The sequence below is a fragment of the Anopheles stephensi genome, chromosome 3 (genome assembly GCF_013141755.1).
Source record: "Anopheles stephensi strain Indian chromosome 3, UCI_ANSTEP_V1.0, whole genome shotgun sequence".
Lineage (NCBI taxonomy): Eukaryota > Metazoa > Arthropoda > Insecta > Diptera > Culicidae > Anopheles > Anopheles stephensi.
This window is the reverse complement of record NC_050203.1, coordinates 1,066,000-1,092,848: the sequence shown is the minus strand read 5'-3', so window position 1 is coordinate 1,092,848 and position 26,849 is coordinate 1,066,000. Positions and strand designations below refer to the sequence as shown.

The 26,849-nt window shown below is 47.2% G+C and overlaps 3 protein-coding genes across 3 annotated transcripts in view; all 3 read left to right on the top strand.

The window, feature by feature from the left end:
* LOC118512081 (myocyte-specific enhancer factor 2) overlaps positions 1 to 19,347 on the top strand; it is a 47,565-nt gene extending 28,218 nt beyond the window's left edge. The window contains 9 exon segments of the mRNA XM_036056037.1: positions 12,538 to 13,086; positions 13,167 to 13,370; positions 13,837 to 14,164; positions 14,248 to 14,400; positions 15,529 to 15,656; positions 15,732 to 15,839; positions 15,841 to 15,953; positions 16,087 to 16,520; positions 16,599 to 19,347. Of these exon segments, the coding sequence (XP_035911930.1) occupies positions 13,033 to 13,086; positions 13,167 to 13,370; positions 13,837 to 14,164; positions 14,248 to 14,400; positions 15,529 to 15,656; positions 15,732 to 15,839; positions 15,841 to 15,953; positions 16,087 to 16,520; positions 16,599 to 16,771 (1,695 nt within the window). The 5' untranslated portion in view covers positions 12,538 to 13,032 and the 3' untranslated portion in view covers positions 16,772 to 19,347.
* LOC118512116 (G-box-binding factor-like) lies at positions 16,774 to 22,569 on the top strand. Its single transcript, XM_036056092.1, has one exon. The coding sequence runs from the start codon at positions 16,916 to 16,918 to the stop codon at positions 17,324 to 17,326; it is 411 nt and encodes a 136-aa protein (XP_035911985.1). The 5' UTR covers positions 16,774 to 16,915; the 3' UTR covers positions 17,327 to 22,569.
* Positions 22,570 to 25,086: 2,517 nt separating this feature from the next.
* LOC118512112 (vegetative cell wall protein gp1) lies at positions 25,087 to 26,297 on the top strand. Its single transcript, XM_036056087.1, has 2 exons — positions 25,087 to 25,468; positions 25,542 to 26,297. The coding sequence occupies exons 1-2, from the start codon at positions 25,363 to 25,365 to the stop codon at positions 25,943 to 25,945; spliced, it is 510 nt and encodes a 169-aa protein (XP_035911980.1). The 5' UTR covers positions 25,087 to 25,362; the 3' UTR covers positions 25,946 to 26,297.
* The last annotated feature ends 552 nt before the right edge of the window (positions 26,298 to 26,849 follow it).

Genomic DNA, 26,849 nt, shown 5'->3' with positions numbered 1-26,849 from the left:
TATTAGACGAGGGTTATTGGAAAATTGAATCCTTACACACGTATTGAACGTCCAGATTCCTGAGGGAGAGATATATGGTAGACCGGGAGGAATATAATCGATGACTCGAGATTAATATTACGCACATAATGGGAAGCGAGAATAGTCCAGTAAATCCTTTGCGAACAAGGGAACTCCCCCCTAAATGTAGGTCATTTTCTTCTCGTTGGGAAATTATTGATCATCCCCGGAGTATAGTGCGGAAGACACAGAGAAAGGGTACGATTGGGACAGATTATTTCGACCCTGAAGAGCATATCATCATGATGTGTGTGTGTGTAGAGGTAGTAGTGTATCCGGAAAAGCTCATTTACAACAAAACAGAAAAATTGAAAACACAACAGCTTGTGCTGCAACCTGTTTGTGTGTGTGTCCCTCTGATTGAACGAACCGTGTCCAAGCGTTGGGACTTGAAATTGGAATTATTTATGAAAATATTGTCCCCGGGAATAACCCTCACCGGGGTTGAAAAATCGATACCTGGAAAAGGATACAAGATTTATGCTTTTCTCATCGATTAGGATCATTTCCAGTCTTTATAGTTCCTATGTGTTCGATGGATGGAAATCATTGGAGACCACCAAAACAAAACAAAATAAAAAAAACTGTTGCTCACGAGTTGTCTGTGACTTGGTCCTGTTTTTTTTTGTTCGGGCAGAGCTGAATACGCACAACATTCTGAATGAACTTAAGAATACACACACGCACACCGGAGAGTGAGACGTGTTTGTGTTTTGAAGTTCTAAAATAGCTCGGCTTGTGCTATTTTTTCTATTTGCCTTTTTTAGTGAATGAAAACCTATCCATTCCATGTATCGGTCTGTGGACACCACTGGAACTGGACCTGGACGAAGGGATGGGGGGTAAGTTTTTCAAGATCCTCACCCGTCCCCGTTTCCATCCTCTTCGTCCAACAAATGAGGTGTGCTACACCTACATAATGTACCGATCGGAAAAGAGAAATAACAACTTTTCCCCGATTTCCAATTCGTCGAGTTCGTCGCAGTGTTGTCCGGTTGGTCCGATGTCGGTCAGGTGTCTTTTCCACTCTTATTTAGATATAATATACCTCCTGTAGGCCCAAAGGAGAATGGGACGGTGGGTGGTTTTCTTGTGAGACTTTTCACCAGAGAGTGCTGGAAAAGCGGGAAGTTACTATCGATTGGTGTTTGTATTATGTTAAATATTTAACAGATATGTTTCTGCTTCTTTGACTACGGACGGCTTTTCTGGATGAGTTGGTAAGCTGAGTGCTTAGTGGAGGAGAAAGGTTTTCTGTGATGCTGATAGCCGTGTTGTTGCTCGGGATTCCAAAGAGAGCGAAAAAAAGCGAACATAAATGCCCAATGGAGCGTGTAGAATGCAGAACCTTTTTTCCCCCATTTCTTTCTTGCTAGCTGTCTCGTGCTCGACCTCTCTACGTGGATGCTTCGGTAGCATTCGTTCGCCACGCGTGGGGTTTATTGTAAGCGCCCACGTGAACGCTACGCGTGTGGCCTACCGTGCGTCTCCATCTAGTTGGGTGCTCTTTACGTACCACCGTTTGGCCGGCGACTGATGCATAGTTGAGGGTTTAAATCAGAGACAAACAAGAAAAATAATAAAAGTGAGAATGGGCCCTCGATAGACAGGCCGTCACTGTGCTGGACCGCGCATGGATGATGTACAAAGCATAGAAAATCAACAACCCATAGTTATGTGTACGGGGATGAGGAGAGGCAGGACGACGGGGAAGGCCGCAAGAGGCCCCGAAGGTGCAGACAAACACGCACATAATTTATCACCACCACATGGAGTGACAAATGATCGAAACATATGCTGCTCACAAATCATTTTCCTATTCCAGCGAGTGAGTGCGACCTCGCCGCTTGTGTTGTCGACGGGATTTTCCTTCGCATTGCAACAGTGCGTGTGGTAGAAATCCAAGAGAGCATTTGCTTGTTTGTGTGTGTATGTGTCCCTGTTCTTGTATGTGTGATAGAGAGCAGCGATATTTCTCCTGCATCGAATGCAGCTGCAGGCCGCGCTGAAGTAACCTGCCGATGACGATGAGTAAAAGGGAGAGCAAGAGAGAGAGAGAGAGTGTGTGTGTGCTCACACTCAGCTGGAGGGAACTCACACGAGGAAATTGGAAAACCCCAATATAAAAAGATGAACGATAAACTGTCACATAAGGATAAGTGAAAACGAGAGTGAGCGATAGTGAGAGATAAGGCATGCATGGTAGTATGGGTCCTCCAATTCGCGTTCCACCATTTTCCAAGTTTTTCCCCTGTGCGTTCGGAAAACCGATCCGATGTGGTTCGTGCTTTTCGGTTCGGTTCGCCTTTTTGGGGGATGTTTTGCAACGATTTTCCTCTCGCCATAGCGCTTATTTTTTGCTTGGCCACGGATACGCGCATTCCTTCACAGCAGGCGATCCTTCCTTCTGCTTGAACGCACGTGTCAAAGTGGGATAAAAGATTGAGCGAGAGTGTGAATGTGCGAGAAAACGAAAGCGTTGGGTTTTCCATGCTGGTAGAATGATGCATGAGACGGATGATGTGTGGAATTTTCCCACGTCTCACAAGTTCTGTCGCTTATTTACCTTTTAGTGGGGAAGAATTTGATTGTTATGATTTTGACGATTTAAAGGTCTGCGAAGTCTCAATACCTCGATTAGAAATGAGAAGCTCTTAAGACACTACAGCTCACTCACACAGCCTGCGTCGGTGATAAGCAGATGATCAAACACATCAGATAATGAGTCAGTGACGCGTGAGGAGAGAGCGAGACAGATCTTCTCCCATCCAGAAGCACCAGAAATTTCCACCTCACGCGTGTTCACATTGCTCGATTCACGCGATCTCACGCACGACATTCCGCACGAGCACCATTCGAGGGCTCTCACTCTCTCTCTCTCTGCTTGTTCTCTCAGTCGTTGAACGTCACAGCGTGAGGCACACGGTCTTCTCACCCACACGCGACTCACTCTGGGATCGTAACGCGTACGGTGCGGACGTGCTTTTTCTGTTGCCTGGCTGTGGCTGGCTACCGTTCGGTGTATTCATTGCTGCTGTTGCAGAAACAGGCGCAGCAAAGCCGAAGGAAAGCTCGTGAGTGTGTGTGCCGGCTCACATCCCGATAGTGACGTGAAAATCCGTTTGCAAAACGTAACCAACAACGACGACGACGACGGACGACCGGCCACAAAAAAGGGCAAATAAATATTGTAGGCCCCCGGTCGAACGGCTCGCGCGCGTGGTCTTTTGCTGCTTGGTTGGTGTGTATTGCTAGTCTTCTTGTCGGTGGTTGTTGTTGTTGTTGTTGTTTGGCGTGTGTGGTCTTTACGGTAGTGTGAGAGATAACGTCCGTTGGTCGTCGCCGGTGTCGCGCGGCGATAAAGTGTGTTGTGCGCGGCGGCGAATGTGCGAATTGGGAGTGCGAAGAAGCGAAAATAATCAAATAAAGCGGTTCACGGTGGCGTCCGCCCGTACGAAGGGTTTTGTCACGAAGCGAAAGAGTGAGATATATCTCTGCGATGCGTGTCCTCTTTGTAGCGATGTGTGTTTGTCGGTGTTGTGATGCAAATGTCAACAATAAAAAAACACACAACGAAGCGCCAAGAGCGCCATCCATGTTGTCTGGGGCCATGTTGGTGGTGTAGGACGAAACGAGAGTTTTGTTTGCATTCAAGTCGCGGCATACGAAAAAAGACGTTCCATTCATGTCCAGCTACAGAACGTTCTGCTAAGAGAATAGTGAGTGAGTTTGTGATCTTAACCTCTGCTGTTGGTACAGCTCGATGCGATTAGCCGGACACATCGTCGGACACACGCCACAGGGTCACACAAAACCAACGTTTGCATCTTCGCTTTTATCAGCTTATCTGGTGGATCGGCGATAGTAGAATCTTTTTACGTGGAAGGCTTGAATGGAAGTGCAAATACATATTGGGCAGCACGACAGTGACGGAGAGTGAACAGAACGCTCCAAGACCGCTAGTGGCAAGGCGCTGCTCGGTGCGGTGTGGAACTTTTTCCTTCCACTAATCCCTAGTGCAAACTATACGCGAACTACATTGCGTATCACGTGAAGATACATGGGGGCGAACTTCAACTTCACGAGCGCGAGCGTGTTTGAGACGGTCTAATCCAGGCCAGGGGAGAGTGTGCTCCTAGTTTCTTATGATGTAAAATTCCCACCAAAACTAGCGAAAAGCACGTGGTCGATAAGCTTCCCGTCGTTGGCGTCGTTTACAACAAAACCTGGCGCCCAAAGATAAAAAAAAACGAAATGCACCACCCCCTCCTCAACTACATCAGACACGGTAGACACGCCAGACGTAAATTAAAAATATGCTGGATAGCGTTAGTTTAGTCTCAACCCTAAAAATAATCCTAGACTTTCCGCCATATTCATAACAAACCAAAGAGGAGTGAGGGCTACCGCCCCAAACCCTCCCCACCCAAAGTCAAGGTCACTCGCCCGGCCTCACCCCCCGCGCCATTTATTTTATCGCAGCGGAAATACTTTGGTGGAAAGTATTATGCAGTTTAGAAGGATGGGGGTTGGGGGGTTGTTGGGGGGAGGGAGATTGAGGAAGGACGAGTTGACTGCACTGTAAAAAAAACGGGAAAAGCCCCTTTCACCGATGAGAAGTATTATTGGCATGCGTGTGTGATATTATTATTAGTTTGGCTATTTCTGTGCTGCTCGTGCACTAGGTCAGAGTCAGCCGCCTGCTCGCCTGGGAGGGTGGATGGAAGGGCGGGCAGGTTGTGGCCATTATTGTGGCCGTTGGTATGATGCCGTCGGCTTTTTTAACATACATAGCTTGGGGAATCCCTTTTGCATTAAAAATAGGACTAAAGGCGATCGCCGCCAAACACCGGCATGGCGCAACGTCTGTAGTTGGTGGATGCTCAGGGTGATGCATCTTCTTCTATTGATTTGTTTATAGTCTCAAACAAATAGAAGAGATTTTCGTTGCTTCGCTCTTTTGAGCTTTGATCCTTGGGACTTCAATCAAAATGTATCCCATTCGCAGGGCCCAATCTGTCAGCTCTCAGTTTCACGCTCATGGAACATTTTGCAGCTCGGATAATCGAAGCGCATAATCGAACCACCGAATCGTATCTCTAATTTCCATAATTTGTGGCCACTGGGAAGGAGAGTTGGAACTTCGGGTTCGGTTTTTGTGCCGGGCTAATTGAGTGCAAAGCAACAACCACCAACTCATGGCTTCGAGCTTCCGAGACTTCAAAAAACAGTTCTAACAAACCGGCCCAAAGCTCACCTCGCACACACACAGAGTCGGATGTGTGTATGCTGGAAGTTGCCCAGCAGGTGGAGCGAGTGGAGTAGGAATTAAAACTTATTGGAAGAAAATTATTGCGCCTTGCCTGGTGTCGGTTGGAGGTTATGTGGTGAATTTGAGCAGTCAATTTCCAGAAATTGTGATGCCGAGTGTGCGTGTGTGTAATGCTTTATTGTTCCTTCCAGTGCTCTAAGCTACTCACCAATATCCCAGCCGTAAGAAACTTGATTGTGTGGTAACTTCGTCGTATTACGGATTAAATATTTAGTTGTTCGACATCGCCAGTGTTGTTGCGGTCGATGGATGTGAAGTGTTGAGGTCGGCTTAAAGTAAAATAAAGGCTTGAGCTTGAAAGTGAGATTCGTTTGTCAAAAAGTGGAATACAGCCTAGGCCTGGCCTTTGGGGACCGCGCTACGGTGACCTCACTCCGGCGCGCTGTCAGCAGTATTGGATAGTCCTGCTTGTGCGGCACAACACGGTTGGATCGCGGAAAAATCGCGGATGTCAATCATCAACTGGCAGGCAAACTTAGCACGCAGATCCGCCGACATGGCATTGCAGAAGTCGCTCCGGCGTGCTGTACTTCGACTGGCGCTGTTACGTACCACCGTGGCTGTTGCATAATAGCGCGTGGAAACGAGCTGGACACGAGAACAGACCGAACAGGTAACGAAGCGAAGGGTGAGGTGTGGAAATAAATCAGCCAGCCAAATAAAAAGCTCCAAACAAATTTCGGGACGATAAAGTTGTGGTGATGATGTTGTAGGAAGGAGCTACAGAATTGTGACACACCAACAGGAGCAACAGGAACAATCGTTTAGCAGGAAGACCAACACAGAGTGCAGAGAGTGACACGGGACGTGCAACAGGAGGGCATGGAGCAGTAGGGAAGGAGGGCCAGTTGGAAAAATCGTTATTTTTTCTTTGCTCCGTCGTCTAACTCGACGGATTCTAAGCGCTCTCGGCTCTAGCATAAATAATCAATTGCGATGACCTTCTGAGTGTGTATGTGCGTTATTGTTGTCCTTATTCCATTCAGCGGCCGCCTAGACGAGGAACTCAATTGCCTCCCGCTTGGTATAATTCCTTTTTATGAAATTTAATTTCGGACAACTTGTTTTTGCTTTACCCAAACAAACGGAGAACGCCAATAAGGCTCAATCTGTTCCGAGTTGATGGTTCGCAAAAGGATGGAAAGTCTCGCTCGCTCTCAAAAGTCAAAAGATCGCCGCCTACGGAAAGGTCTCGGAAACAATTCTGAATGTTCCGTTTTTTTGTGAGCTGTTGTGTGACTTCGATTGTTTGCTCTTCCCACTCGCTCGAGCATATCCGTCCCTGTCAGTTCTCCCGCCTGAAACTGGTAGAATGCACCCTCTCTGACACACTGTGCCATGCTTCGTCTCGCTCTCTCACACCCACCCACACACACATCTCTTGTGAGCCTTTCGTGTGATCCCGAACGATTGGAGGGAGGCGAAAAGTCGAACTCTCTCGGCCGCAAACCTTTCCGTCCCAGAGGGCGGATATGGTGCTATTTGAAAGCATAATGGAAATTTACAGCATATTTCCCGTTTTTCCTGCTGTTCATGCTTCCGGCCGCTCGGTGCTGTGACGCTAAGGGAGACGCGCTGTTTCGAAGCAAGAAGTGGTCGTGAATCTTCCGCAAATGGTGGAAGGTAAGGAAAATGGCTTTACCCCGTAGAGCTTGAAGGTCGCGCGCCTCCGACTTGGGTGGTTCGAGGCACCGGCGGAGGACGGAAAAGCTTCACGGCAACCGGCAAACCAACCGGTCGTTCTTGCGTTAGGACTCTCCATATCCTTGACGTGGTTGTTTTGAAGGTTGAAGGCGAAGGACGGTCGAATCGATAGACACGGGACGACACACAAGCGCCGCGTGGTTGAGTGCAAATTTTTTGAAACGTAGGCAACAACAACGCCACGTCCTTGCGAGTTATCGTTAACGGCATTAATCCGCGTCTTAGCGTTTTGGGAAAAGCCTACCGGTAAGTGTCGCCGTGGCCATGGGTAAGGTCGTTAGACGAGAGGACCTTATCCGATGGTCAACGGCTGGACTTTTCGGCGTAGATTTTGTGGATTATTCGATTCCGATGTTTTCCTTAAAGGGAGCACGAAAACGTCCCGACCGACGATAATGATGATGCCTTCGGAAGAAAAAACTAAAATTATAAATCCAGCAATCCATCCAACATTTTGCACAAGGGGAAACAATAATAATTGAATACGCAAATCTATACAAACTTGAGCTTAGCTGGAGGAGTCTCTTATGTTTCAAAAGTGTTTTAAATCTGTCTGAAAACGGTTTAAAATTTCCTTAGTGTTGGATCTGTTTAGAATCAGCACAAAAAAAGTTGATGATTTATGAAAAGTACCAGGCGTCTCCATCCATTTTCATAAATCACTGGGCGTCTCCATCGCTCTGAGAGAAAAAGGTTCAATTTGAAAAGTGAAAGTGACGACCGATCTCGTATTTAACCTCCGGCAAAGGGATGGATGGCGTAAGGAATTCTACCAACTAACCAACCAGCCAGAGACTAGGGTACTACATGGAATTGTCTTTAAGCGACGCAAAAAGCTCGAATTCGAAGTCTGTTTTTTGCCCTCGGATGAGTTCGGATCCAAGGCACGGGTTCAGTTCGGTAAATAGCGCACGAGATGGATGGAACGTTCACAGTTGATGGATGGATGGATGGATGGTAGTGAAGATGAATGTAGGAACAGGCAATTGTAAGCCCCTCATGATGGGTTCGGTTGTTAAGGCGATCTAGCAAGGCCCAAGTCAAATGCCCTGTGTTGCCGTCTGTCCCGAAACGAGAAAAACAAAACCCTACTCCCCACCGCCGAACGCACGATACTCTTTTTTCTTCTACACGTTCTAGGCCTGAACGGAGATAAAATGTTTCCCCCGTGCGGTGGCAGACGGGCTAGAGGATTGTAAGGTAGAGTCGGGAAAGCGCGGTTCATTTCGTTCATTTCAGACATTAACGTCGGTTGACTTGTCCATTTTTCTTGCCGTTTGGTGCTTGCTGTGTCGTGCCGTGAAACTCATCCCACCCAAAAGCCGATGCGTTCAGCGTCGTAAGTGCGATCCATACACTTCTTGAGGATGTTTCGTCAAATGTACTTTGGCTTGCCCTGCTTCGTTCCGTCTCGGCGCTCTGTCGATCTTAATGTTTTCCCTCACGGAATCGAGGCACCGGCAGAGGCTAATGCCACGTTCAATTGTGCGTTCCTCCGGTATTCCAAGTGCGCGGTAGGAATCAAATTTTCCTCGCAGCATTAAAAAGGCGAGGGAAAGGCACAATAAAACAAAACAAAAAAAGCAGCCCCCCCGAAGAATCTTTTACCGCCCAGGTTTTTGTCCGGAGTGTGCGCGCACGAGCGCATCGTTTGCCCGAGACAAGCGCAAGTCCCGCATGTGTGGCTTAAGATGAAGCGAGCCTGTCCCTCACCGTGCCCTCCCTGCATCTCTCGCGGTAGCATTTTTCCGCTCGCACTCGTGAGATGTTGTGGTGATCGGCTGTCGTAAGCTGTCTTTTAGTTTTTCCTATTTCGCTTCTTCCTCGGAAAACGGAACGAGCATGTTGTCGCTCAGCTCGCCCAAGTACAAAGATCAGCGCAGCAACAGCTGCACCGAATCCGATCTGTCTCCGAAGATCATCAGGAAAAGCGACTGCGACGATACGCTCGTGGGTTGTGCGAGCTAGAGCTAGGGCGAAAAGGGCGAAACGGGAAACGCCATAAAGTGTACGTCTAGCAAATGTGGAAGAAGCAACGTGCACGTGAAGCGAAAGAAGCGAAAAAGATCGAGATCATCTCGAGCTGAAAACTGAGTCAGGTTTTGCGTGAATTTTCTGTCAGGAGGAGGAGGAGGAGGAGGCGGAGGAGAGTGAGTGAGGGGAAAATTGGGAGGAAATAGCAGGCGGATGCTGGGGAGTGCGGTGGGATGTTTTCGAATTTCTCAAGCGCACGGCTCGGGAAGGAAATTGTGATGCTCTGAGTGTAGCGGCGGTGATCGTTCAACACACACACAGACACAGGGCAGAGAGGTGATTGTGTTTATACGGATGGCGGACGGAGATATGAGTGTGTGGTAGGGGGGAAAGGACCGTCCGTGCCACACCAGTACGAACCGAATATCTTTCTCTCTTCTCACCCTTCTCCACACCCTTGGCAACCCCTTGCGTGGGGAGAAGTTTCCCGGGGGACTTGTGGATGTATTTGTTTTCCACCGTGTTTTCCATCGATTTATGTACCGCACCGGGGCCGCTGCTGCCTACCAACACGTCTAAACAAATGACCGTGTGTGGTTTGTGGTAATGGCACTAAGGGAAAAAGGAAAACGTAGAAATTCAATGGGGCTGTTTTCCCTTTTCCACCCCGGCCCTCTCACCCCTTTCACCTCCATCACACTCTTGTCACATTGGCAACGGTTGAGACGATCACGATCGTGCAGAAACGTGCAATGCGTAACCATTTCACGATCGTTGGATTGAGTCGAGGGAATGTTAATGTTGGGCGATATTGACACGAGAGAAAGGGAGAGAGAAAGAGAGGCTTGGTAGACGAGGAAAATGGATTAACCCCAAGAAGCATTTACCATTCAATTCGAACTCCACCTAAACAACCAAGAGCGAAACGGGGAAATTCGAAACGGAAATGTCTTTGGCACATCTTGACAGCTCTTCGCCGTTGTTAACTTTGAAAACATACGCGATTATGTCGATAATGTGATGACGGTAGAGGGTACGCCGCGTTGGGAGTTGGGGACAATTGAATTTGGCAAGGAATCGCTATTTTCAAGGAGAGTTTGTAGTCTGGCAATATAAAAAATCAAAAAGAATAAGAGGCCCCAGAACAGTGATATCTGGTGATTGGGAGGATAGAAACGAAAGGCAAAGAATTACGCTGCGACAACGAAAGCGTAAATCCTCCTTCTTAACCTCCCGGGACCTGAGCATTTCTGAGCGAGAGACGTATCTGGAAAAATTGGCTTTCCGTTCGGTGAAGGTTAGAAGGTTGGTCGCCCATCAGATTCGGAAGACGACAACGACAAGCGCGACTGATGACAACTCGGAAAAGTCACGGGCTGACGATAGGATTGGAACGCCTATACTCGTTCTGTTGATGGTCCTTCTCGTCTGACGACAAAGCAATTGGTTCGATCCGCAGAGTTAACCCTTCGGTGAGCTTCCAAAAGTAAAGCAAAAGATTTTCCACCTTCTAATCAGAAAGTTTTTCTCCAGCAAACCTTTCCTTCTACACTGAAGTCACTGTTAAAGCATTTTGTTCGAAAAAAAAAAGAAATTTCTACAATTTTTCCCTCCTGTCGCAAAGGTTGGTGTCTGTCTCCTCACTCGCCGTAACGTCCGTGGGTGGGTGGATGTTGGGAAAAGTGGGTGGGATGATGTTTTTCCTCGAGTCGAGACGGTCAGCCGTGTCGGGTCGGGTTTTGGGAGGCATCTTACCTAACATCGGATCGGTGCCAAAAACGCGCGTCGTTGTTGCTGTCGTCTTCGTCGCCATCGTATGTCAAGCAACGTACACTACACAAGAAAGACTGGTCCTATGGCTGGTTGCCTGCCTTTTCCCATACAGGCACATCTCGGACAGAAGAAAGAAGAATCATCGCCGAAGCATGTATGGTGTACTGGTAGTAATGGCCGGTTGTTCTTACACGCTCCGTACTTCGATGTTGCGCCATTGGTCAGGAGAGTACGGGGCCCAGAGATCTCTGCCGTGTCTTTGCTCCACTTAAGTTTGCCGTCAGAGCATAAGTGCAATTCCGTGTGTCTAGATGGGAAGTTTTTCCGCCACGATGAGCTTTATTTGTTAACTTTTGAAAGCTTATCTGATTGACCGCCCTACGCCAAATTCAGCTTCTGCTCCTGATGTGTCCCTTTTACGTCTACAGATGACAGATACGGGGCATTCGACTTTCGACACACGAAATAGGCCGTCTGGGTCTGAGATTAATTGCTGCTTGCTGTTCTAAGACACCGTCACTCCATCCTCTTCAAAAGAACGGCTCTCAGCTCAGGTGTCAATCGCAACAGCCAACAGTGGATGGTGTCTGGAGGCCAATGTTTGCACACTGTCGAGCCTTTGTCTCGCTCTGTCGACTGTGGAGCATCACGATGCGAAAACAAGCGACAATCAATTTAGCAGTAATTTTCGGTCAGCAGCAGAAGAAGCACCCAACCAGCCCCTGAGCGGGATTTGAATTATTAGTTAGCATGTACGTTCGAGCCTCGGCCCGGGCAGACCCGGTTTAGGTCGAGAGTTATGCTGGGCGGTCGCCGATTGACCGTGACGTTTCACGTGATGACAGGCACAACTATGAACCGAAGAGTGTGATGCGAATTCCAGTACCAGCAGCATTCAAATCCACATCCTTGAAGACACGACACATTAATGTATCGATTATTTGGGTTCGGTTGTTTGGTGGGTCGGTTGTTTCCTTTTTTATGTCCTCGTCGCTCGTTGTTATTATTGCTCACTTCACCTTGGCCCTTAGTGGTGCTTGCTTTTACCGGGCATCCATGTGAGTGGTGGTGTATTTTGCGCGCCTCCGTGGAAAAGGAAAGAGTGCAAGCGAGAAGGAAGGATATGCAAATGTTCGCGTGCCAGCGGAAAACCTTTGGCAAGAGGCTCTGGAAATCAAACCAGCTGTGCCTGTTTGGCCCGGCAAAACCCCTTCTCTAGCGGGGTGGTGGGAATTCGCGTGCGCGTTGGAAAAGCTCGCATAAATTGTGCCTCCACCTGCCGCTTGCTGGGAGCATATGAGCGATGGAGTTCTGCATTTCCAATTGTACGTAGAAGCAGGGCACACAATGCGATTGGCGCAGTTTTCTTTTTGTTGCATTTAAATCCTACCGCTCGTTTATGATCCTCCAAAAGGGAGAGGTCACTTTTGTCGTTTGTGTCCCCTCTTGCCGTGCGTTCGGAAATGTCACTCGCGAACGAAGTGTTTATGATCCGCAGTGTAAGCTGTACGGTCGGGAGGCTTATGACGGTGGTGCTTTTAACGAGGTGAAAAAGCGACTTGGAAAAGGGAAAATGTTAGAATGCATCATGCACATGTAAATTCGCTTCCAGAGCTGCTACTACCTTCTCCAACAATTGGTTCCCATTTATTTATGTGAGCTGTGTCGCTCTTCTTTTCTCCTTCCTTTTGCAGCGCAACGGTTTCGAGTCGTCTTGGAGTGCTTGTGTAGTTCAGTTCCACAGAGTGGCCACCGAATGTGCATTCTAAATGCCTGCATGACACATGCGACTGCGGAGCGTCCGATGTATGGTCACCGTTTCTAGACCACAAACGTCAACAGCGTTACGAAAGCGCCCTTGATCTTGACCCAGGAAAAGCAAACCGGGAACAGAAAGCAGTTTCTTTACAGTGCAACTTCGATAGTGTGGTGATGCGGTACCATTAGTTCTAGCGGACGCTGCTTGCCGTACTACAAACTAGTACTTACCAACCTGTGCCATACGTAGACAAAGCGAAGGATAGAGAGCAAGAAGAAGTGTGAAAGATAGAGAGAGAGAGAGAGAGAGCGCGAAAGGAAGAGACAACTCCACACACACTTAACGGTTGGGCGAAGCGTTCAGTTCAGGACGAACCGCCGGACATCTAGATTGCGATCAGGATAGCCGGCGACCACAGCAAACGCTCACGATGGGACGGAAAAAGATACAGATTTCCAGGATAACGGACGAACGGAACCGGCAGGTAAGTGGTGATGCACACTCCCGACTTTTGATCCCCCCTCGTCTTCCAACTCACATCATATCCCGTTGGTTTGTTTGTAGGTGACGTTTAACAAGCGCAAGTTTGGCGTGATGAAGAAGGCGTACGAGCTGTCCGTGCTGTGCGATTGCGAGATTGCACTGATCATCTTCAGCAGCAGCAACAAACTGTACCAGTACGCCAGCACGGACATGGACAAGGTGTTGCTGAAGTACACGGAGTACAACGAGCCGCACGAGTCGCTGACGAACAAGAACATAATCGAGGTACCTCTAACGGTGTGACCTGCTGACCTTATTGACCTCATTGACAAACCGTTTATTACTGCACTAGCGGGCGTGCTGCGTGTTTTGTTGTTGCGAGTTCGTTTCCCTTTCTTTCGGTTGCTTTCCTAACATCCAAACCTTCTAAAACCGTCTCCCCGATCTACCCTTCAAATGATCGTGTATCCTCGCAGCTTGTGTGTTTCTCGCTACCGAACGATCAAGCAACTAACATTACTGCATAGGTTTGCGCATAGAAAATCGTTTGTTTGGCTTAGCACGTTAACTCATTGGAGAGTCGCTTCTTTTGCATGATAGTTTCGAGCAGCCAGCAAGCCTTTGGCCGGTTGTGTCGTCGTTTGGTTGTGTGCGGTAATATTGTGGTGAACCCAGTGAAGCCAAGCGAGGAAAGCCGTGTCTCGCCGAAAGCCACCCGGTCCCTATTCTTGTAAGGCCTGTCTGCTTACAGTTGCAGGTAAACGCGCAGAAAGAAAACAAAAACGGCACGATGTCGCCGGACTCGCCCGAACCGGAGGACAGCTACACGCTAACGCCCCGCACCGAAGCCAAGTACAACAAAATCGACGAGGACTTTCAGATCATGATGCAGCGCAACCAGCAGCTGACGGCGGGCGGTGCCAGGCCCAACATGGCCACGAACAGCTACTCGCTGCCGGTTTCGGTACCGGTGTCGGTGCCCGTGATCGGTACGTACAACGATTCGATGCTGCAGAGCAGCCCGCAGATGGCACACAATAGTATTAGTCCAAGGCCCTCCAGTTCTGAGACGGATTCGGGTAAGTCGACGAACAAGGGACGGATTCTTCGGTGTCTCGGCACACTACTCACAAATCTCCCGTCCTATTCGATTCGATTACAGTTTATCCCTCCGGCGGTATATTAGAAATGTCCAACGGTTATCCACACTCAGCGTCGCCCCTCGGTGGATCTCCCAGCCCCGGTCCGAGTCCAGGTATTGGCTCTCATCAGGCGCATAACAATAACAATAACACCCATAACACACATAACAAAAGTAAGCATGGTTTTCTTGTCCTTTGTCCGTTTCGATTAACTCTACAATCTTGTGTTACTACTACTTTCCTGCCAACACCATCTCTTTCTCTCCTGAGCCTTGAGTCTTGAGACTCGAGTTATGGCCAGACTGGGTGAGCTTTTTCCTGAAAAGTTTAACCTTTGAACAATTTTATCAACCGTCATACCGTCATGACCACTTAGGCTCGCGATCGCGAGCTACCGTAGAGAAAAAAGCTTAATTCAATCGGTTCTCGAGCATGAAACAACACTCAGAATGTCAATTGCATCTACAGAGCGTGGCATTGCAATTATGATGTAGCCCACACATACACACACACACACACACATGGTGCGCAAAATGAAAAGCGCATAGCGTAGGATAGGCAAAGGTATGTATCGTTAATGCAAATCTATTAATATCTCCGCGGAAAAGTTCAAGGGTTAGTCGCTAGTCGCGCTTTGTCGCTGGGGAAGTTGCATCCGGAAGTGCATAAAAATCGCAGGCACTCGGCAGAATGGTGCGTGTTTTTCGGTGCATGTGTGCGTAGAGCAGTATAGATCAAAGGAAAGGGAAGGACAGGCGGCGGCAGGAATCAAGCAGGATGTTGTATGCATGTCGTGGATAAATAATGATTGCGGCGGGAGTAGCAGGAAACCGCCGCGAAAACCTCAACTACCGGTCGGAGCTGTGTGGTGAGCTTTTTAAAATGAATAACTTGCATGCGTGGGGCCGATATTCAGCCCACCTTTTTCAATATTTTTCAATACTTATTGCCTTGTGTTTCTTTGTGTGTGTGCCTTTGTTTTTATTAATAATTGTAAGAGTTGAAGAGTACACTCTCAACACGCTAACGATTCCGTTGAAGTCGCTATTTCCGATCGTTCCATTAGTAGCAGAACGATTCCTATGTGCGCTTTGTGTGTGTGTGTGCGTGAGTGCCTATGACGTTTGATTAATAGTGCGTGTTTGGCGTGCTATGTACTACTTTTACTAACTGACGGCCACCGTTTGAAAATGGCCGTCGAGAACGAGAGAAAAAGCAAAGGGAAATAGTAAGCACAAGTAGTAACAACAGTAATCGTCAAGTATCGTACTTTCAAACAGAGTTCCATTTCGATAATGCAGTGCAAACGATAAAACAGAGTCCGTCGGGTGGTAGTGGTAGTTCCGGTTCACGGTCGACCAACCTGCGAGTAGTGATACCGACCCCGATGAACCCGACCATCACGGCAGACGACATCTCGTACGTGGAAGTAAGTATACGCTTGCGTCGCTACTCATTTCCGGCTCTGAAGTGGCTAACCGATTTCGGCCTTCCTCTGCTCCAGCACACGCGGCAACAGACGAATTTAAACACACCGGTAGTGGCGCTGCAGACACCGATACCAGGACTCACGAACTATACCACCACACTCGGCTCGTTCGGTGCGCAGGACTTTTTCGCTCAACCCGGACATCATGATCGGACCGTGGAGTGCGGCATCCAGTCACAGCCAAAACACGTCCGCCGCGGCTGCAGCAGCCGCCATGGGCAGTCTCCAGCACTCGAGGTAGCTATACGATTCCCGTTTGTGTTTCATTCGCTGTCGTCGGTCGACGACGGTTCTTCCACACGTGTGTGTTTTGTTGCGATGCGTGTGAGATTAGGCATTTGGTGCGTTAATGGGCGTTGAACTTACTCAGAATACTTTTCAGCGGTTTGCCCCATCTAGCTGTATCGAACAGTACGCCACCCCCATCCACTTCGCCGCTCTCGGTGAAGATTAAGGCGGAACCGATCTCACCGCCCCGGGACCACCACAACACGTCACACCATCACGGGGTGCCGGGTGGTGGCGGTGCCGGCAACACCGCATCCGGCACTTCAGCCTCCGGTGCAAATGGCGTCCAGTCGGCGGGCGGATCCGCTGGCACGAGTGTCAACGCCAGCAGCAGTAACAACGGTAGCAGCAACAGCAGCAGCCAACAGAACGGCGCCCAGCAACTGACCGCGATGGGCAATGTGGTTGTGAGTGGTGGAGGCGGGGCAGGGACGAGCTCGCTAGGGGCCAACCTTAACCACAGCCACCTGATACATTCGCGACCTTCCTCGACCGGCCACCTAACCCCAACACCGGGTAAGTACAGCGTGAGCGAGCGCCACCTTACCGATACGAACACTTGCAAGCAACTTGGACTGACTCATCGTTTAACAGACTCTTATATGCCTCTCGGCGGGCACCTGACAGGTTCCGTGACACCAACGAACGCACCCTCGCCGGTGGACATCCGGCATCTCAGCACGGGCGGTAGCCACCTGCCGGAATACGACGCACCCTCCGCCCAGGCACATAAAAGACCAAGAATATCGGAGGGTTGGGCCACATAGCCCCTAAAGACTAGCGGGAACGCTGGTGGGAACCGTGGGTCGGCGGACGGGTCGGCGTGCTATCTGGACGATAACTCAAACCACGTGGTGGTGATTTCGGACGCGGACGGAAACAACACCGGCGACAGCACGGGCAGCAGCAGTATGGCGAACTTCACGCATAAGCTGCACCAGCATCTACACGGCCACGGAGCTCACCAGTATCATCACCACCTGCAGCAACAGCAGCACCACCAACAGCAACATTCGTCTCAACTTCTGCATCCCTTCTATAATCAACATCATCAGCAGCACCACCATCTTGTGCAACAGCAGCAACAGCATCATCATCTCCAGCAACAGCAGCAGCAGCAGCAGCAGGCTGGAGGTAATAGCAACAGTAGTCATGGTTACTCTAGCCAGCCTACTTCACCATATCACAACCACAACAGCAACAGCAGCGAACCGAAGCATCTGCACGGAAGTCATTCACCTTCGCCGGGCGTGACCCCGGGCCCGTCCGGTACTGTTGACGGTCAATCACAGCAGGCAATGGCGATGCAGCAGCACTACTGAACCGTGCGCACCCAACCACCGAGAGCTTAAAACACAGAGTTGCGCCCTCCTGAGGACATGCGGATATTATAGTTAATGTAGAGCTGGACAAACTGATGAACCGATCCACGTCAATTCGAAGCATGAGATTGTTGGGTGAGCTAGTGAGCAAGTGCAACTGATACGGCAAAGATCTCCTTCCCAGTCAGTAAGATTGTATACGCCCCAAGTATATGTATAGCTGTATCCGTATCCGCGAGCGAGCTTGTGGCCATATTATACGTAAAGCCCCGTGACTTGGCCCCGGTGTAGGTGAGCGATCCCGAATGATCGATTTTCGACAGTACACGAGCGCAGATGTGCCCGGACCTGAACTCCCGTGTTCTCGTGTTGCATGTTTGTTCTGCATACTTTCTGCATCTGGATGTGACGGTGTTTGTTAGCTTTCGAATTCTCATCGTTACCCTGTCCCGATTTCTCTAGCGCAGGTGTTTAGGTGTGTACTAACCGGACCGGACAGCCAGGCAGGGCCATGCCATATGATCATGCCTCTCGGCGAATGACAACACATTGGCACATCATCCCGAGCCAAACATATCAAAGAAACACCCGTCTAGAGGCGTGGTGGCAGCGGCCATTTGTGATGTGCATCCACTAAACAAAGCGTAGTGTATTCAAAAGCTGTTCCTGGTGTTGTCAATGGTGGTGGTAAAACAAAGATCTTTACAAAACAAACAAAAGAAACATAATATAATTACTTATATCTGCAATCATCAATGTACTACTAAGCGCGAGCAAGGAAAGCAAGCGAGCGAAGGAAGAGATCAAACCCAATAGCTATTGTTGAATTGTTGCAACTGATGGAGACAAGAACCGAGGAACAAAATGCAAATGCAAGAGCCCGTCTACGTAGTAGGACATAATGATAGATATTTCATGTAGTGCAAAAACAAAACAAAACTAAGTCGTAACGTGTGCAGTGCAGTGCAGCAAAGCAGAAAAGCATACTAAACCGTTAAGTAAAAGCTGAAAACAAAACAAACAAACAAACAAACATACAAAAAAAGAGAAAAGAAAGAAACCTAGTTTGTGTGCCATTAATAGGATAACTTCTCTGTATATTTTACTATAAAGTGTGTGAAGCGAAGAAAGAACAAAAAAGGATGCGATGCGGACGAGATGAGAAGACACAGGCGAAACGAAGAAGGTCTCGCAACGAAAAGAAAAAGGACAAAAACAGTTTAGCCTTAGTAGAGCGTGTGGTGGAGGAGGAAAAAGTAAGTCAAACTGAAGAGAAACACAGACAGAGGACAGGAGTTGAAAAGTTAAGCAAAAAACACACACACCTGCACACATCCCTTTGTGTGCCGCGCCGCTAGAAATGTAATAACGTGCTGTATGTGTTTGTGTTGTGTAGCCTTCATTTTGTTTATTTTTTTCTCATTGTTTGCTAGCTGTTACGTTTTCCTCCCAAATTTTTCCCGATTTTGCGTTATCTGATGGTTTTTGTGCTCTTCCATCTTATCGTTTCTTTAAGAAAAAGGAAAACATTCAAAGCTTAAAAAGGGATCGAAGTAAGAGAGCGAGATGTTGTGGCCGCACAGCAAACAAACAAACAAACAAAAAAGCTGGTGCAACAAAATAGTTTTATAAGTTTTAAACCATTTGTTTTTTTTTTGTTTCATTGTGTTCCGGTCTTTGCGCGACGGTTTCGTGCGTGGCCTCTCGCCCAGTGCCCTAGTGCAATAGAGCTAGTGCCACAGAAACGCCGTAGTACGACGGTTAGTAGAGTACCACCAGTGCGTGTGTGTGTGTGGGTGCGTTTGTGTGTGTGTGTGTGCTGCTGGTAGTGTTGTAGTAGGAGTACGTAGTACGATCTGCTCCGAAAAAAAAGAAACCGGGGGAAGATCGATAGGATATTGAGCCGAGACAGAGTGCGAAGAGGACGGCGGTGTAGGTTTAGGCTAGTGCTACAAAGAATGATATTTATTTGATCTACTCTATTGACTTCTACCGTATAAACAGAACGATTTAGGCTTATGCAAGTGTTTGCCAAGTGTTTTTTTTTTTTTTTGTAATTTTCTTTTTAATTTTTAACCACTTTTAAAAAGTTTATCGTTTTTTGTGCAAAACCCAATCCCCTTCCCCATGCCATGCCATCCACAAAGGTTGATTAGGAGGCCTTTTCAGGTGTGCTCCAGTCATATGATCATTCATTCAGGCTTTCATACTACACACCTATTGTGTATATTGTGTAAGAATCGTACACGAAGTAGCAGTACGACAGAACAAACCCCTGGAGCGCGCTGTTTGAGGTTAGATTACGTCCAGCGCCTGGCGAAAGTAGCTAGTGCGGCGAGTGTCTTCCACAGAGCCACAAATGAAGGACACAACGGGCAAATGGCTCACGGTGGTGTTCGAACGAACTGCTGCTCGTCGTATACCTCCCCCGAGTAGGTTGAGAATAATAGTGTTTTCTTCCTTTTCCAGTCATGTAGTTATATAGTTTAAATAGGTTTTTTTTCTTTTGTGTGTGTGCGCGCGTCACGATACATCCCGGAGCAAAACGGATTTAAGGAAAAGTTAAACAAACAAACAGAAAAAAAAACCACTGAATGTGAGACAGTAAAAATGGTCTTTGATTTCTTGAATATGGTTTTGTTTTCTTATTTTATTTTGTGTTTTCTTTATTTATTTATTTTATGTTATGTAAGTATGCTTTTTTTAAATATATTTTTTCCCCATTTTTTCTCGCTTTTGTACAGTTAATATTTTAAAACCGTCTCCAAGAAGTGTGTGCTTGCGTGTTGTTGTAAAAGATCGCTTTAGCGTCGCTCTGAGCACAGTATCCCACCATGGACGCGCACATGTGTGTGTGTGTGTGGGTGTGTGTGCTCGCGTGAGGGCAGCAATTTGTAGTAAACTTATAAAGCCACAAAGAGTAGCTGTTAAGTAGTAAAACAAAAGCAAGGATGCCGCCTATGAAGACGCTTGGCCTTGCCGCGCATAGATATGGCGTCGAATGGTGTGAAAGGCGGCTAATGTCCTTCAACACATTATTCCTTTACGTGCTTAGCATTAAATTCATCTACAAAAAAAAAAATCCTCGAGTTATCCAAAACCTCGATACAAGGCATGGAAAACATGTTTACACTCGCGTAAGTGTGTGCGAAAAGAGCCGAGTAGATGATGTCAAAAAGAGTCCCTCCAGCGATCGAAGTATGCCAGAAGAACCAATCATAGGTAGTAGGCGGACGGTTTTGTTGCTAGGCAACCAACCGATACTGCGCGAAATTTTGATAAAACAAATTGTTCAATAACTATATGTGTGAGTGTGTGTCTGAAGAAAGTGTGTGTGTGTGTGTGTGAGTGTGTGGAAGGAAAAATTGCTCACCAACTAACTGAAGAAGATCCTCAATTCGGAAGCGGTAGAAAAATGACCGACACACGTGTTTTGCTATCTACCGAGCCTCCCGCCGTCCCCAGCCTTCCTTTTCATGGCCCTGGCTTGATCACTAACCCCGGTCCTGCTGTTAGTTCTGGCCCATAAGACGCTACTTTGCTTTCAGATAGTCCATTATCGTCTCTTCCGACATTTCACCGGCTACTTGATTAAGCAAAGCTGAATTGCACGATACGATGAAGCCAACCAGCGCAAACAGAACAGAAACAAAAACAAAACCATGGAAAGGAAGAAGCGATTCGTCGAAATTTGTATGAATGTTAATTATTACCTCCACTTTGTAGATGCCTTAAACACAGTGCCTATGTACAAAAAAAAGAAGAAGAAGAAATGAAATACAAGGGAAGAAGAGACAGACCGCGCGCAAGTCAGAAGTCATATGTCCCATGATCAAGAGAAACAACTCTCAACAGTGACAACACCTTCTTCGAATCCTATATCAACAAGAAACAGTAAGGAAAGGCAGGAACTATAAGCATATTTACACCTCCCAAATCGTTAGCCTTTGTTGAGAAAGGATATGATCCTGGTCAGCATCCAGCACTAGAGTTTACTAGGTTTGATGAGCACGTTGTTGAACCGAACCGCGCGGACAAACGCACGAGTCGTGCTTTGTTATATTCCTCTGTCCTCTCCTGTCCCACGAAGCCCCCGCTCCCCCTTAACCTGTGATTGTCTAATTTCCCGCATGGAGAGACGTTTGGAAAGCACGTAACATTATTAATACTTAGAATGAGTCGTTGAAGAAAGACCCACTATCGTTTGTTAGTTTTGCTAAATCAATTACCATGCTCTCGCTCGTACTGAGTGGGGGGGAGATCGCTTACCACAACAACAAACTGGCTTACTACGTACTAAATTGAGACTTTGATATTCATATTGCATTTGCCGGTGGAAAACCACCCAGAGTTTATCCACCTTCGTTACACCCCTTTTTGGCGGTCCAGACATTAAAGCGCATCACGACCGATAGTTAGGCAGGATCAATTCCTCACCGTTTTAGGTTGGTAAGGAGTAGTGGTATGCGCCTTGAAGGCGAACCAGTAAGTATCTCATAGTTACCGGAGAAAAGATGAATAAATGAGAATAACATAACACAGAGAAGGATAAAGGGACAAAAGCGATACAAAACATAAATTAGAGCGAAAACGATTCCTCTCTCCAAAGCCGTGACGCCATGACCTGATATGAGCACTTATGAAACGAGCCTGAAACAAACAAGAACCTCCGCGGATGCAGCAAACACAAAAACACATACGAAAACTCGAAAACCTTACATTAGTAACTATCTCTTCCTGCGATTCCTGATGAGCAGCCACGTGCCCCAAAACCGTTTGTAGCGTATAGTTTCCCGAAGCATGCTGGCGGAGACACTAGATTTACATACATAACCGACAAGAGTTACAATTGGCGTGCGAGTGGTTGGACGAAGAAATTGTATTGGGACCAGCAGAGACTCCCGTTCATTATGCTGATGACGCGCTACACTAGTAAGGTCCGTAACAATATATATATACATAAACGTAGGACAAACTGAAACCACGTACTTAAGGAAAACAAACCCAGGCACATAATGCTGTGAAACCAAAACCGTTATTTAAGATAGAGAGCAAGTGGGAGCTGTTGTACTTGAAGCTGGTTGGCCCCCTTTTCCGCGCTCTTGGCCGATGGGGCGCGACACGGAGATTGACGGAATTTGTACAAAAAAGAAAGAAAAAAAGCGCGATCGAGTGGAAGTGGACGCCCAATGAACGCCCGTTTAGAGGCGACAAACAAAACATAACAAAAGAGAAAAACAAAACATACGACAACATATGCTGTGCCTCACAGAAAAGACAAACAGAAAATGGTGAACGGGACATGAACAAATGAGTATATAAAAAACAAAAACAAAGAACCAATTTGAAGAAAAGTTCAAAGAACTTAAGAGAGAAGCAAAACAGTCCTCAGTGGAAATGGGATATAATTTTCTAAAATCATACAAAAAGACAAGGAAAACCCTAACCAAAATCCAGAACAAAGAAACAAACCAAACCAACTTAATGAGCTTAGTGTTAACACGAGTAACGAAGATCGAGCAGAATGGTGTGTGTGTGTGTGTGTGTATATCTGTCTGTCTGTGTGTGTGCGTGTATTGGTGTGTGTGTGGATGTTTGTTTGTGTTTAGCGTGTAAAAACACAAATGACGAATCTTTGTTTGGCGGAGCATTTGGAGGAAGATGCTTGATCTTGAACGATCAAGCGGTACAAGCAGCCAGTCAGTAAGGAAGGATACGATGTTTCCAAATTCGATGTTCCTTTGGTGTATGAAGTGTACGACGCTCCCGCTGTAAGGAATTCGGTTCTGTGATTTCAATCCCGATTTTGTGCATTGCAAGCCACGCCACGCTGTAAGTCAATCTTCCCAAATGGCCCATCCCGATGGCCCATCTGTCGGTCTGTGTGTTTGAACCGGAAAGGAGTGGGATGCAGTGTATAAAAAACCCGAAGGTGAAAGATAAAAAATGAAATTCCCTCCTCCTCCTCCTCCTCCTCCTCCTCCTCCTTCAGTGTACAGTGCATTTAAGTGATAAGTTTGGTTTTGAGGGACAAAAAGAAGCGAACAGAGGGGATATGACTGCGCACAGTATAAGCACGGTGTGTGGTGTGCTATTGGTATGGAATCGGTACCTTGTAAATGTAACGGTCGGCTAGTAACGATGGTCCTACAAAATGATGTACTAAAATCGTTATAGATTTCCTTCATTCGATCCCTCCCAACGGGGAAGTTGTGTAGAGGTGGTGTTCATGATCAGCCAAACTGTTTCGTTTGATCGTTAGGCAAAGCGAGCGAGTGTATATATATATATACATATATATGATATATACATCGTTGCTATGCGGAAAAGAACAATTTACATACCGTTTAGAAAAGAGAGATCTTATAGGGAAGTTGTGTTTTTTATGTATATCTGTATGTAAAAGAAGACCCGCACGACGGACGATAGAATGAGGCAGAGGAATAGTGAGAAGGCGAGCTCTGTTCTGTTATGTTCTTCATCATCTGTACTAATGCTTCCCAGTCCCCGGGGGCACCAGGTTTTTCATGTATATTCGCGAATATATGTGCATGTCTATTATAGGCGTACCAACCTTGATGAGAACCAGTGCTGCGGATTGTCGCAGACGAGCAGCAACTGCAACTAAAACGAGAACAAAAAAAAGACACACAAATTAATAAATATATTAGATGTACAACAGTGAGATTGTGGTACTCAATGAACGAATCATTCGAAGTTCCGAAAAAATGCGTTTGTTTGATTTTGATCGCAAGAATTCTTTAGCAAACACTAGCTGCTAGCGATTGTGTTTGATCTTGCCCAAACAGTTTTTGCGTCAGTGTGCGAAACCTGTTGCTGCTGAGAGATGCTGAGTTTTGTATGTTTTGACCGCATTGGTAATTCCCGCATTGGCCGCAGTATTGAATGAGCCAGCAGACCAACCAGACTTGCTGCGTGCATTGTCGACGTCGAGGGCCCTCGCAGCAAATAGTCTTTCGCGATGGACATAGTGGTGTTTGTGGTGTTGAAAATATTTTTCATGCTCTTCCTCATCGGTGGCTACTATTTGGCCCGCACAATTCGCGCCAGGCGAACCGGTATGTATAACATTGGCTTACCGAGATAGTTGCCCCCAAAGGTTAGGTACTTTAATTCGCTACTTTTTGTTTGCAGCCTCGGTTATAGTGACGCAGGATATACCAGGACAAGGGTTATCAGCGCCCGTAACCGTAACCGTGCCGGACGCACAGCAGTACAATAATTATGGCTTTGTGCAGCTCGCAAGAAATCCCCAATCCCCGGTTCCGCCGGCACAGAACGTCAACCGTGAGCTGGCAAAGTATTGAAAAAGAGCAATCCACGACCTAGGGCATGTAAATAGTATTATTTGCGTTATTGTTGGAGCTCGGGTGAAAACTATCAATAAAGCATAATGCGCGCTAAATTTAAAACGGAATGTTTTGTTTGGCTTATCATTGATGAAAATACCAAACAAACGCTCGCCGGATCCCAACTACGGAATTGTAGTCCACTTACCAAGGTGTATATAGAAAGGTTCAATTGCTTAGAAACTCAATTTTAATGGGTATTTCCTCTAAAATGTCTGCCAAAAAAGTGAGGCCAAATATCTAGCATTGATGTTTAACTACAAGTTGAAACGATTTTGGATGAATTTGATCATCGAATGCTTCCAAAAAGTGTTCCCGATGGAGCACAAACGTCAAATAATGTGCTGTCAAAGTACGGTCTGTCAAACCCAGTTCGCGACGCCTTGAACACATGGATATGGAGAAAAAAGTAAACATGACTCATAACATTCGAAGAGGCGAATGAAGTCTCAAAGACCCAAAGCCTCTATAAATTAACGAAAAAAAAAAACTCACAACATTCGCGGTGTGAGTCGGTGTGAATATCAATTCGCGTACATAGTTTCCCCCGGATGGCCATAAATTTGCGACCAACTCGCAGATAGTTAACCTTGAACACGACCAAAGACGAGTGTGAATTGTTTAACCATTTCTGCTTTACGCGTACCCTAGAAACCATTGCTAGCCATGAATTTCATTGTTTCGCTGTTGTTGATCGGTGTGACGTTTTTCTTGATCTGCTGGATGATCCGATGCTGCTGCACAAGGCGTAGTAAGGGTGCTATCATATCACGTAAGTACTGTGCGTTTGGCTAGGTGTTGGTGGGAAATACCTATCGGCTTACACCAAAACTTTGTTTTTGCAGCGCCCGTGGTAATAATCTCCGACGTTCATCGTGAGGCACCGCGAAACACAACCACACAAGTCCATACGATTGTTCAGGGTCATCCGACAGGTACGTCCGCGTATCCGGCAATACCGGCTGCCTACCCGGCACAACATCCAGCTCCGTATCCCGCCCAACCCTACATGCAGCATTACCCTCTTCAAACATCGGCCGCACCACCAACCGCTCCTCCACACCAGCAGCCGACTCCCGTACAGTTTCCGTCCCTGCCCAACACCGGCATGCAGTACCCGGCACCTCCGGCCGCATCAGCAATGCCCGGCCCACCTGATGCTCGGATGTTCAATCCACCGAGCTATGACCAGGTGGTGGCTGAATCACTCCCAGTACAGCCACCGTACAATCCGAACTTCAAAGGTTAACTGACCAATGCAAGGCCATTTCGAGAGGAATCTTAAAATCAGGTTTTGGGGCTGGAAACGGGAAGAGAAACCCTACCGGCATATGTTCCAGTGATGGTTACGTTTCTTGTACCCTGGAATGTATTAGACTGTACCATGATAAGTTACTGTATGAGATAAGTCGCTTCCAGTAATAGTGCACGATGTTATTGCGTCGAAATCCATGTACGTGCCAGCAGAATACTCTTAAAACTAGGTATGTCGTTTATAAAATCGAAGATTTATCAAATGTTTAAGATTTGACGGAGATATAGGTTACGAAACCGAACAAAATAAAAGTTAAGAATAAGGAGGACTCTTTTCTCATCTACAATTGCCATAGCAACCGACTTCATGCGAGCGAAAAGAGGGATTGCCATGGTTGCTATGGAAACGGGGTAAAATGACGAGGCCTCTAGCATCATGCATGACAATCGATACGGGCAGTTTGGCTAGGATATTTGCAAGAGCAGAAAGCATTTGCACCATCATGGAGTCCGAAGATCTCAACATTCATCAAATGCTGGATGAAAGTGTTGTAAAGTACCGGTTTGAGTTGAAACTGTGGCTCGCGACAAACAGTTCATCAGTGAACTATCTTCGCTGGAACCGCAATCGTACCGTGCTAATTGTCGATGTTGGCAAGATGGAAGAGTTTTGGCGTTCCAGCATCGACCCGATATTCCTGTGCGATAACAAGGACACCTTTCTTTGGTTGCTGAACAAAAGTGGCTTCGACAGATGCGCCCTGGAAGTGCTGGATGAAAACGAACGGGAAGAAATCGACCTGGCAACAAGTGTACTCGTCCGGCATCCGCAATTTGTGGGCAGCAATGCTAAAATGTTTACGGACTGGATAGCACTATCCTCATCGCGGGTGCGACAA

Coding starts and splice junctions, on each gene's coding strand:
- LOC118512116 (XM_036056092.1), top strand. CDS start 16,916: ATGGCGAACTTCACGCATAAGCTGCACCAGCATCTACACGGCCACGGA.
- LOC118512112 (XM_036056087.1), top strand. CDS start 25,363: ATGAATTTCATTGTTTCGCTGTTGTTGATCGGTGTGACGTTTTTCTTG. Junction 25,469..25,541: donor TAAGGGTGCTATCATATCAC/GTAAGTACTGTG, acceptor TTGTTTTTGCAG/CGCCCGTGGTAATAATCTCC.